The sequence below is a fragment of the Rhyacophila brunnea genome, unplaced genomic scaffold (genome assembly GCF_057557595.1).
Source record: "Rhyacophila brunnea isolate RB1 unplaced genomic scaffold, BYU_Rbru_1.0 scaffold_3, whole genome shotgun sequence".
Classification (NCBI taxonomy): domain Eukaryota; kingdom Metazoa; phylum Arthropoda; class Insecta; order Trichoptera; family Rhyacophilidae; genus Rhyacophila; species Rhyacophila brunnea.
The window spans coordinates 54,232,875-54,246,673 of NW_028232965.1; the positions used below are offsets into that span (position 1 = coordinate 54,232,875).

General features: G+C 31.1%; 1 protein-coding gene across 1 annotated transcript in view; it reads right to left on the reverse strand.

Moving 5' to 3' along the window:
* Positions 1–384: 384 nt before the first annotated feature.
* The window catches only part of LOC147068564 (neuropeptide CCHamide-2 receptor-like), a 250,218-nt gene continuing 236,803 nt past the window's right edge, over positions 385–13,799 (reverse strand). The window contains exon 6 of the mRNA XM_085953002.1: positions 385–1,638. Within this exon, the coding sequence (XP_085809128.1) occupies positions 1,251–1,638 (388 nt within the window). The 3' untranslated portion in view covers positions 385–1,250. The remainder of the gene's footprint in view (positions 1,639–13,799) is intronic.

Genomic DNA, 13,799 nt, shown 5'->3' on the forward strand with positions numbered 1-13,799 from the left:
TTTTCTCTCATTTACAACTAACTTTTCTGTAGAACTTAATTTATAACCAAAATAGTTAAACTTCTATGAGTAGAACTGAATAATTGGTTTGAGAAAAGTTAATATGTGAATATTAATAGATAATATTTATGTAAGCGAACGAATGGCTTAATTAATAAAAGAGTTATGACTTATGAGCATTCAAATATAATTGTAATTATAAATCTAATATTATTCAAAACTAATGAATAATAGACAACATTAAAACAATATAATGTTTTATTTTATGCATTCATAATTACATAATTACATTTATGTGTTTATTTTTAATTCGTTAAAAGTGGGTTCGTTTTAAATAAAAGTAATTCATTTATTTCAATTGTGAAAAATAATATATTATCATGAGATTATATTTTAAGACGTAGTTAAAGTTCGTGTATTATACAATATAATAGTATGTGTTTATTATGTTCAACATGGACAACCAAAAATTAAAAATGTATCACTCTTTTAATGTAATTAATAATACTTTCTTCCCGACAACAACAGTAACTTTTTCTCATCATTTTTATAGTGTTAATGGAAAATATATTGTTTTAAAATCAACGGCTTCTGACGCGACAAACTATTGTTTCGACTATCGCGTAAAGTGTGTACAGCTTCACAGCTAAAATAAAAAGTCATATTATTTTCTGTAACCAACCTTGTTGTTTAGATAAAATAATTTATATGTCATGCTTAAATTTTGTTATACAGTGTTCGCTTTGTAATAAAACAGTACACACAAAAGAATATACGCCATATTAAAAGATAAACAATGGAATTAAGAAGAAATAACATAATTACAAATATATTTCTCATTAATTACAAAATTTCTCTTGAATAGATTATTATTAATAATTTATTCATATTTTTGAGTATTATTTTCCTAATTTATGACACAAACTCGTCGTCTTATCAAAGCAGACTTATCAGTAGTTTTAGAAATATACGTTATAATTTATTTAAAAACGTCTTTTAATGTACCCTGGTTTATTATGTAGCTTTGGTAAGTCCGATGTGTTTGGTATAATTTGAATAAACATTACCTGTTATCACTTTTATTAGTATCAGCTACGATTCTCAGTAGTTCGGAAAATTTGAGTCTTTTTATATTATTAATAATAACATTCTTTCTATGGAGTATTCGTTTTTCAAAATTACGAGAAACTCACAGCTTTACTCGAATTTTTATGAGAATTTTTCCTCTGTAAAGCATGATCACTATAATTTTATCTCATTATAGTATTCTTTGACGTCATTCCTGCCGAGGTCAGATAGCAGCCGTCTTTGTTGTTGTGTGGAATGTTAGATCCCATGTTCATGTTTTTTAGTAGATACGAGCTGTTATTTTGTTTACTGCCGGGGCCGTCGAATGTGGTGACGACGACACTGTCTGCCGTGAGGAGTCTGGGTGATCGATAGCTTCCGCCAATGTGAGTGTCTTGGGTGTGGCGGCGGTACGTCGAGTTGAAGCTGGTCTCCAGGGCTTGGGAGCGGGAGCGGCGGGACATCCTCTGGCCTGCAGGCCGCCGGCAGCAGAGGTATCGGTTGAAGTGCTGCCGGAACACTCCACTCACGCAGTATAGAGCAATTGGGTTCATGCAGGAGTTGAGGAAACTGAAATTAATAAAATACAATAATTAGCATAAGCATGTACAATTAGGGATTTCAATACCGGTATTCCAGTATTTATCGATACTAAAATACCGGATTTAAAAACCACACTATTTTACGTTTTTTTCGATGAATTTAATGTTATTTCTTCATTAGTTGAAACTGTATTTCCTATTAATTCAATTGAGTGTTTATGCTATGTGCTGATAAAATGCAAAATATTGACTGAATCCAACATAGGTGAAATAACAATAAAACATAATTCAAGAAATATACCCATATATAAAATCGTCTCGATAAATTAACCTACTGACTTCGAAATTAAAAAAATAACGTTATTGATGATTGTACAAGTTTTGAATTGAAGAAGCTTTTCCTGCAGCCGCGCTTATTTAGCCATAGCTTACGGGCCGCACAAAATTGTGTTTTTGCTAATTACTTTTCAAATGCAAATTAACACGTTAATTACAAAATTAATTAAAAGGGCCTGTAAGCATTGTGTTAATGAACTGGCCTTTTTAAGGGCTTTAGTTTAAATTATCAATATATTCAAATTAATTGTAAAATTCACCAATTCTATAATATTGTGATTAATACATATTTTAAAATGTCCCCATAATAAATGTAGATAGGTAGGTTTTTTCTATAAATTAATGTTGTAAAGAGATTGTAATAGCTATATGTACTGATAATTAGGTACTTATGTTTTAACGAGTACCGATATTAATACCGGTATTCAATAAGAAATACCAAAAAACCGGTAGTAATATTTTCATTCTGTATTGCAATCCATATGTACAATTACAAAAGTAGGCTGTGATCTACCATTCAGTATTAAAACTGGCAGTAATTCACCACACCCTCCCATTGTCATTCTTCAATTTGAATGAACGAATTATATTTGGCTCTGAACACAAGACGTTACCTATAGCATCGTGGGTCTCTGGTTCGAATCCTGAGTCTGGTAGTACACATATTGTTTTTCAATTTGTGTATGAGTCCACTCTGTGGAGGCCTATTTGATCCCATTAGGATCGGGCGAAAGAAAAAAAGGAAATATATTCAATTTTCCACTGCTTGAACTCATCGTACCACTATTTTTCCAATGTAAAAAGAGTGTTTTGCGCGACGGTAAGAGAAAAATTTGCCTCCGCTTAAAGCACGTGGATTCATATATTCTCTTTCCGTCATTCCAGCAGAAGGCTGTGAACAATTGAAACGATGTCACGTGGAATTCATTTTTAAACGATTTTCACGTCAACTGATTAAGGAAATTAAAATTGTAAATGGTTATTGGTTGCCCTTCAAAATTTCAACGAAATCATATTATATTATAACTAAATTAATATGTACATGCATTTTATATTATATTTTAACGACTCATTATTTTCTATTGGCCTATGGTGCGATCCACCAAACTACATCCTGAGTTCAACCGGTTGATCGCTATCGATGTGTTGGGCATGTTTGAATTATTAATATATCATTCATAGTATATATTTTTAAAGACAAAGTATGATAAATCTATGCAATTCCCTCATAATTTACTCTAACTAAAAAAAATATTTGAAATACTGGTTGTACTCGCAGAATTTACGATGCGTGTAAAAACCCATAATAATACTTAAAATTTACTTAAACCGTCGTTTCCATTGCAAAATTGTATATCTACAAAATCTCAAGTGTTCAGTTGAGCATAAAAACAGTTTAAAAATGTATGTGCACTTCAATTTATTCAAAAAAGGTTTTCATAATTTCAAAAAAAAATGCAATTTTTGTAAATTGTATTATTTTTCATGTGTGTAAAGGCGATTTTTGCTGTTTTCATTATACAAAAATGTCAAAAACGCATATTTTGCAGATACACAATTTTGCAATGGAAACGACGAAACGTATGATTAATTAATTAAATAAGTTTTTTATGTTTATTAACCTTTATATCGATGCCATGAATGTTGATATTGAAACATTGTAATTTAAGGTTGTTTTATTGTTTGATGTCTAGTTTAATAGTATTATAATATGATAATATGGCTTTATTATTTTCGTAGTTTCATGTCTATTGCAGACAAAAAATACAGTATGCGTGGAACGATTATGACTATTTGTAAATTACTTGATTGAAAGGTTTAATATCGACTATTTTGAATGGGAGAATAATTTCCTTTATTTTTTCAACACAGGTGTTGCTACCAGTGGAACGCATTTGGACACCTGAATAGTGTCTATACTATCCTCAAAAGTGACCTCCCATTGTGTCTAAAGTGTAAAGTATTTAATCAATGTGTGCCACCAGTACTCACGTAAGCATGTGAAACATGGACCCTTAATCTAAGATAAATCTAAAAGTTATTAGTAGCATAACATAGCATGTAAAGGTGCTTGTTGAGTACATATAGTGTTCATAGTTATATAAGTATGATCAAATACAGTAACTAACAAGCTTACTTATCCTATACCATACCACATTTTCTCCCATAGAAAGTAGTACTCAGTAACGTTCCTAGACAAAATGCCGCCCCTAGCCAGCGTATTAATGCCGCCCCATTTTTTTTAAACAGTATTTTTTATCATCCTTTCATGAATCCAATATCTTAGAAATATGTTATATGGATACACTACTAACAAAATAAATACTACTAAAATCTATAAAATTAAATTTAAATATAAAAAGCGAATAAATATAATATAATAATAGGTAGGTAATTATGTTAGACACCCAAATCACTAGACACATTTGATTTGTACCATTTGGCAATACACAGATTATTCGATTTATCATTTTCACTATATTAACAAAATAGTTTTAGGTATTTCTATAAGTATATTCCAAATGATTCTCCTCGATTTGCCGCCCTTCAAATAACTGCCGCCCCCAAGCGACGCTCAATCTGCCTACCCCCACGGGACGTCACTGGTAGTACTGGACAGCCAACTGTATGTCTACTGAACGACATAGATTAGGTATAATTAAATAATATTTATAATATATGAGAATTATTACAATGTATATTATATTATTATATAATTATGCACTTTAAAATCGAGACGCAGTAAAAACGCATGTTGTCATTGTGTACATAATATTATTAAACATTAATGAGGAAACATCGATAATTAAAATAATTAATATGGTATAAGTATGTATGCGAGAAAAATAATATTATTGTCATAACGTAATAAAATTAATGTAGATAATTATTATAGCAAGCGTATCGAGCACATGTGCCTGAATCCATACTATGATAAAATAATATATTCCAGAAACGGTTCTGTGGAACTTTAGGACTCTGTGAGCAAAAATATTTTTTTTTATAATTGAGTGAAAAATAAATAAAATCGCCACCTACTATGCACTGACCATTTAGTTTATATGAATGCATTTGTGATTTGAAAGATAACGATATAGTTACCTATAGAGAAATATTTATATTCCGAGTGTTATGATGAGTTGTGTAATATGGTGTGAAGAATGAGAAATTAGTATATTACTAGCTGAGCCAGCTGGCTCTCGCCAGTCTGTCTCGCTAGGTCTTGCAGACAGCTTAGCGTCCTAATGTATGGTATTGAATTTTAATAAAATTGTGAGGTATGCAGAGACGGCGCCGTTTGAAATTTCGCTGATTTTTCACTTTTACAATTTGCAAGTCGTTACTTTCGATATAAATTTGGCGTCATATGCAGAGTCTATTCTGGATTCACCATCCCAGGCTGCTAGACCTAACAGAATAGCAGGTAATTTGATTGCGATTCAATAATATAACGTTAATATTAATCTCACGCGTATCCCCTTGAGGTAATAGATGAAGATTAGCCATATAACTATTAAATTATTTTGTTTAATTGTCTAAAAAAATGCTTGCAGCTATAGATAATATTTAAAAAAACAAATTTTGAATTAACTTTTTATATAATGTTTCCCGGTGCGGGACGTTCATATCGAAACAAATGTTGATAAAAGAAGGAACTCATAGATCTGAGAGGAAGTAATTGGGTTAGAAAGGACTTCGTCTATATATGTATTGATCCAAACTGATTATGATATTGGCATTATAAATATTTAGGTAGATATATGTACGTATATGTTACGCCTACGTGTGAAATTGCGTATTACCTACATTAAATCGGCTAAATTTTGCCTATTTCATGAAAAATGCAAACCCGTTGCCTTATTCATGAAATAGGCAAAACATCTGTCGAGTGCGTGAATTCGGCAGTAATTTTTCTGCCTAGTTCATGCATAGGGCAAATTAGATATTGGCGCTCCGATCCGGTGGTGTTTTTTCCAACTAAACCAAATGTGTCACATGCTCATGCATTGGTCAATATAGATAGTGGCGCTCCGGTAGTGTTTTTTGCAAATAATCAAACTAACCAGATGTCAAATGTTATTGATTATATAAAAATATGCCTATTAATAACTACAATGACGTTCATTTCCAATTACTATGCCCAAAAAAATCTAGAACTTATAATATGATAACGGGAGAATTTTATTAAAAGGTATTTTCGCGATTTGATTTAAGCTTGGGTATCAGGCAATAGTCGATTGTTTGTTTGTGATAGTATGATTAAATTTGTTAGTTTGTTGACAGGTGTTAGGTAACCTTAAAATGGATATTCAGTTGAATTCAGAATTACAAAACCTAACCGAACCTAATAATAATATTATAATATTATGTCCAATTATAACTAATAAAACCATCCGTATTAAATTTACTTTTTCTACTGTCATGTTGACAGTTTAAGAATTCTATACCCTGCCGAATTCACGTACTTGGCAGATAATTTGCCTAATTCATGAATAAGGCAACGGGCTTGCATTTTTCATGAATTTGACAAAATTTTGCCGATTTCATGTTATACGCAATTTCACAAATTCGGTTCAGTTCAATTCATAGAACAAAAAATAGTGGACTCAGCTTAGAGAGGCCTTCATCGAGCAGTGTATTGATCCGGTCTAATTATGATAACGACGAAATGAATATATTATTATTATATAAAAATGTTTGATAAATGCAGCAATGTATATAAGAGGAATGGAATTAGTTCTGAGACGGCTTCTTCGAGTAGTGGATTGATCCTGGTTCATGGTGATAATGAGGATATAAATGGGTAGGTACATCAATTTTGATAGATATAGCAATTCATATGACCAAGAGGATTATTGGAATAACCTTCACCCAGAATGGAATCCTAATAAGCATAGTGACACATATTAATTCTTCTATATAGTAATCACATGAATGCAAATAATAGATAATATGATGTAGGTACTTCATAGTGTGATTATGGGATGAAATGATCATAATTAACTTTTTTATTTTTGTATAAAACATGGATATTTCTTTGGAATAACCTTCATCCAGCAGTGGAATCCTAATAAGCATAGTGACACACATTGATTCTTCTATATAGTAACCACATGGATGCAAATAGTGGATAATAATATGACGTAGGTACTTCATAGTGCGATTATGGGATGAAATGATCATAATTTACTTTTTTAGTTGTCTATAAAGCATGAATTTTTCTTATATTGTGTAATAAAACGTTTAATTCAACATTATATGAATACTATCTATTAATAAAATTGTAAAAACCTTGTGTATTAATTACGTATAGTAAACTTCATTTTTAATTTACCTACCTACGTTGTCTATGAATATGACAGCTAAAATAAAAGTATTTTGTCTATGGTTCAAAATAAATAAAAATGCATGCGTAAATGATGCTCCGTCAATATTTTTTTAGGATAATTTGATTAATCAACGTAGTTTTATATGTAGTTTTAATCTTTGATCATGATGATAATCGTTGAAATGTGGCCTTATTATTAAATTTAAATAAACTCTTCGAATATTGTGAAGAGGCAAGGCAATGACGTACCTACATTGTTGTGTGATTTGTGACAGCCAGGAATTTTCGGATTAAATATGGGCAAAAATATATCTATAGGAAACGTATTTCTGAAAGTGATTGACTATTGTTTTTTTATGCTCGTTTATAGAGACATTAAAAATATTGTGTTTATTATGCAATTAACGTAAACATTAACAATAAATGTCTTGATTGAAATTGATTATTTAATAAGCTAATAGAAATGTCACATTTTTCGATTATTTCTGCAAATTCTAAATTTGAATTTTGACACGTCAAATGAACTTGTTTATATCACAAAAGAAAACAATTGAAAATCAATCATCTATTATTTCAGTTTGACAGATAAATAGCAGTGACGTGGTTTTAGATTATATTTTTGTAGTAATTAGTGAGGAAATATGTATTTATTTCTTGTTCGTACGCCAATGTGCTACTTACAGATTTGAATAATTTTGTGGAATATTAATTTAGATATTTTGCAATATTGATTATATAGAAAGAATTAAGCGACATTATAACCGATTTGCGGTAGACGAAAGGCAAGATGCGAAAATGTATGGTGACGGATATAAAACGCGATTTAAAAATGATTTTATCTGTGACTGTGTCGAGTTTTATCAGATTGTGGCCGATTCAAATGGAAGTAGATTCGGGACTCCAAAAATTGAAGTGAATTCCTTTAATAATCAACAAAGTGGTATTTAAATAAAAAAGTTGTCGTATTTTCCAAAATCTCTTAGGATAATAATATATAGGAGATGATAGATTGGCAATTATTCGCCTGAAACGCTAACATTATTTGAAGATTTGTGGATGTGCATATCATAATTTTAACGATTTTTATTTGCATGTATGCGTTGTAGAAATTATAAAATGCAGCATTTCATGAAATTTAAGGCTACATGTAGTGAGGGGAAGCACTTTATTTAGGGATGTCACTACTTCCTGATTTGAAACTCTCTTTGCAATTAACCCCATTTAATTAATGTATCATCTAAGTAGGAGTTCCCCAAAATTTAAAAAAAATACTTAAATTTGTACTCTATAGCAGTGTTCCGCAACCTTTTCTTACCCACGGCACACCAAAAGTCTTCCCAGAATTCTGCGGCACACCACACGTAAAACAATTAATACACCAAAACATGGACCCCACATCCTGAAGGGGGACCCCAGGCCAGGATCTTTGACAGCCACCCTACCTATCCCTAAGGTTAAAAACCGTGTGATACTCTAAAATAGCGTTTTTCAAATAGTGTAAGAGGTTAAATTAATGGTATTGCTTGTATGTTCAGCGATTTTTTGTGTGGTTATAATTATTATATTAATATGATTATGGTTAGTTGTCGGGTTAGAAATAATTATTTGTCGAGCATTGATACAATAATAATGAAATGTATCCTACAATCACATGTTTTAAAATATTAATATTACTGCAGTAAAATGGCGCTTTTTTTATTCGAAAATGGGAGCTGAACTGAGATAGCCTTGTCGGAAATCCGAGGATATTTTGTATTAACTGAAATCCAGAAAATAGACAATAGAACATTGGCGAAGTTCAGTTTTAGCGTCCCGTCGTATATCAATTTAACAAACTCCTCTTGAATTTATAGGAAAAGCGCTTCTTTAGAATTTTCGGCACTGGTTGCGAAAGGGTTTCGTATCCAGTCGCATTGATTGTATGATAGTAATGATGAAATTTCTTTTGCAGCAAAGTTAAATGTTTTTGAGATGGATCCAAAATTAATTGCTTATTTTCAATGGTGGTCTGGTAGGTTCTTTGGTATATTTGTAGAGATTCTTGTATTAACTCCCTCTGCCAAAATTCGAGTTTATTTTTGAACCCTTCTAATTTATCAGAACACGTCAATATATTTTCATTCTGATCTTGACCTTGCACTGTTTTATTAAGTTCATGAAGGTGCTCAACTATATTACCAACCATGTACGCAAATTTGGCTATTGCACCGCGGCACACCTAGCATCGTCTCGCGGCACACCGATTGCGGAGCACTGCTCTATGGAATGAAAGTTTTGTAATATTATGTTTTACTTATTTTTATGATGAATAAAAATATAAATTGTGATAAAATATAACAAAATGACATTTAATCGCGTGTTACGTCAAATCAAATACGTTTATAAAATCTTTATATTTGAATTTATTAAAAGAAATTTTATAAGTACTTAAGACGTATAAATGAGAAGAAAATATTATGACACTCTATCTGTGGCTATTGCTGAAACGTAATAGGTAGGTACCTATTATTTTAAGAATCAGATGGAAAGTACTATTTGTTTATTAATTTTTAAATCTTATAAATACTCTCTAATAATTATTGGTCTATTAAAATTATACTATATGTATTCTTAATCACGGGTTTCTGATGAGTGGGTTGCCATTCCCTGAGAGTTTCTAACTACTAAAAATAGTGAACTAAATAAAAGTATTAATTTATTTTGTTTAAAATTAATAATTAATTCGACTGACACTGCGAATAAAAAGTTACCGTATATTATGTACATTCAAGGGACTATGTAAAATGTATTGTTTGACAGATTATAATAGTAAAAGGAGAGAAAACTTGATGACACGTAAATTATTTATTAACTGTTTTAAGTTTGCTTTCTTTGCTGTATTAAAAATACGTTTTTTTTTCAAATTTGTTTCGTCAAGGTTACGTGGTTGCTATAGTATAAAAGAAAGTCGCGACCCAAAAAAAATGAGTAGGTATCAATGCTTTAAAAATAGTATACATTAAATATTTTTTCCTACGAAAGCAATATTACCGAAATAATACATTATTATTGTATCATTTTAAATTATTTAAAGGATAACATAGCGTCGCTGTAGGATTGGTTTGTCGAATAGACCAAATGTAAAATGTTCAGGAGAAGAAAAAAAAATTTGATTATCCTATATTTAAATACATGAAGGTATTTAAATTGTTGTTTTTACTGCATATGAATGCTGTTTTCATTACAAAGCAATTTAAAGAAAAGGATGGAACTGGTCCATTTAGATACAAAAAATCATTCTGCATTCAAAGGTCGATTTCGACAAAAACGTATATTCAACAAACCAATCCTATAGCGACGATAGTATACGGTATATTAATTCATGTGGGTACTAAATAATATTCGCATAATACATTTTCGGCGAAATGTATTTTTGCATAATCCAGGCCACCTTTTAGTTTTATATCTCAGTTTACCTGTTACAAACTGCTTTTGCTTTTGCAATGATCGTCATCAAAAATGACTACCAGTTTCACTTTTATCATGACCCAGTTTATTGTAAACGAAGGATACACCTATAATTATTTTAAATATTGTATTATTATGACTATTTCATTACTAATGTACATCGTAAAACTTATTTATTCTATCATAAAATATGAATCAATGAATCAGAGTTGTCCATCATAATATGACTCGTATAAAATACCTAAAATTACACATCACTCATATTTTTGTAAATAACATTGAACATAAATATTTTTTTCCTATTTACAATAAACTATTTAATATGTCATTAGTTTTGATTCACTTACTATTGTATGTCAGCATATAATATACTATGTAAAAAATAATATGACCTAATTCGCTTTAATGTGTAAGTTATATTGTTAGTTTATACCTTTTTACAATAATTAATTTAACACCAGGTCTGTATATTTCAGTGGTGAAGGGTGGAGGCTGTTAACATCCAAAATTCATCCGAAATCCGAATCTTCAATTGAAAATATTTTAGAAAACTGCAGTGTTTTAAATAAAATGTCATTCACACAAAAAAAAATTGTACCTATAGTTGTTTATTGCCGAAACCACCACCAATGATGATACCTATAAATATTATTGTATGTTTTTAAAGGTTTATTCTTAAACCAAGCATATATAATTATTACATATATATATAATGATCCCGTGCTGATAAACTTTCTCTGGTACTACCATAATATTATATTTGGCATGTCGACAAGATAATTCCACGATAATTAAATATCAGATAATAAATGTTCCATTTTCGTTTACCATATTATAATACAAATATAATTTATTTTTCCAGAGTAATAACATTGTTATTTACATAAGCTATTCATTTATAACTAATGAGCTATGTAACCATAACAACTATTTTGATAAGGTTAACTAATAGTTTTCCGAACATTATGACGTATTATTAAGACATTTACATATGGTAATTATAGCCTGCCTAGATACTAATATTTTCATCCTGTAAGTTAGGGTTCAGGAGTTCCTTGAAAAATTCCATACAGATTGTGAATAAAGAATTTGACCACCTCCAAAGGGCCGAACTAGAGATTGGCTTAAGAGTAAATGAAAACAAAACTAAAGTCATGGTACAAAGCCGACAAAATCAGAGTAGGCTGGGCCAAAGTTCCAGTTTTAGAAACCATCAATTTGAGGTTGTCAACCGGTTCACATACATGGGTTCCAATGTAATAAAAGAGAACGAGGAACTGGAAGAAATAAAAGCCCGAAAAACCGCTTCAAATAAATCGTATTTCTCATTGCTGCCCATATTCAAATCCAGACATGTCTACAGAAAAACTAAGACCCGGCTCTATAAAACCGTCATACGCACAGTCGTTGCATACGGGTGCGAGTCATGGACGCTAAATGTGAAAGCAGCTAAAATGGTGGATTGCTTTGAGAGAAAGATCCTGAGGCGGATATACGGACCCATGAATGATGGTGGGGAGTGGAGAATTAGGTACAACACGGAACTATACCGCTTATACCAAGATTCAAAACTCTCCACCTTCATAAAACTCCAGAGGCTGAACTGAGCAGGCCATGTCCAGCGCATGCCTGAGTCACGGATACCGAAGTAGATCCTCGAACAAAATCCAGGGGGGAAAAGGCCAGTGGAAAAGCCACGCACACGATGGGATGACAACATTACAAAAGATGCCAACCAGCTGCTAAAAATCATGAACTGGAAAAGACGTGCGGAGGATCGTTCCAGCTGGAGGTCGGCGGTGGAGGAGGCCAGGGCTCGACTTGAGCTGTAGCGCCATCGAAGAAGAAGAAAAAGAAGAAGAAGATACTAATATTACTATGTAAACCTTCTATAATAAGTTTTGATTTATATCAGATTCTTATCACTTTAGTCCAACGTAGTTTTAACATAGCACTTAAGTTTATTATAACTATAGTTCAATATTACTCACGCAGTGTTTGCTTTTATTAGAATTTTAGGGACTGTGTTTTCTCCATACTTGTGATATTATCCAACTATCATGAGAATTTTTAATTGACATACAATAAGAATTAAAATCCCACTCGACTCAACTTTTTTAAAAAATATCTTATGTTTTTCTTAGGTTTTTCAAAATTATATAAATATATTATTGTCGCTACATTTCAAAATCAGCCAAGTCCACCTCTAGGTATTTTTGACTTTTTTGTGAATTGCTGAAGAACTACTGATTGATTGAAGAACTAATACTCTGTTCATGCAATATTTTCGAATGCGATTTTACGCCAGATGGCGTGCAAAACGTATAATTCCGTTCATGGAAATTTTGTACATAAGCATCTCGCCGAACCCGAACACCTAATGCCCCTCTACCATAAGTTTAGCGAACCGATTGCTAAATTTGGCAGAGTCAATTTTTGACAGATCGCAACTGACAGCCCGCGTTTGTTGATAATTGTCATAGGTACTTGTTTTCTTCCGTATTTCATTATGATTCAGTGAATTATTTTGATTATTGTCTAATGGTATTATCTATTTTACAATTGATCCTATAATTGGTGCTTCATTTTATTCAATCATGCTAATCTACAATGCCGCAAATTTCGTAAAAGCGGCGACGCTTTCAAATTTAAGAGTCTCGTTAATAAATACACATCAGACGGAGATTCATGAAAATCAAATAAATATAAGTAATATAATATTTTGAACCACTCAATTCACATGATTATGCTGGAATCGATGTATGCATAATAATAAATATGGTAGGTAGGTATACTATCACGATAATCATTTACTTTCATTTGTTTATATTGTAATGATTATTTATTCAATAACGTTTATTCGGCATTCGGATTATCCGGCCATAATGTAGTATTAATCGAAAAATAAAAGAAATAATATGAAAGTAAATGTAATAGCGAGTTCAAAATATATAGACCACTAGGGATATCTAGCGGCAAAATGTGAAAAATTATCATTTATTTGACAGTTAAGTGCCCATAGACATCAAAAACTGACCATAGAGAAAAAATATTTTTCTGTTTTAATATAAAGAATA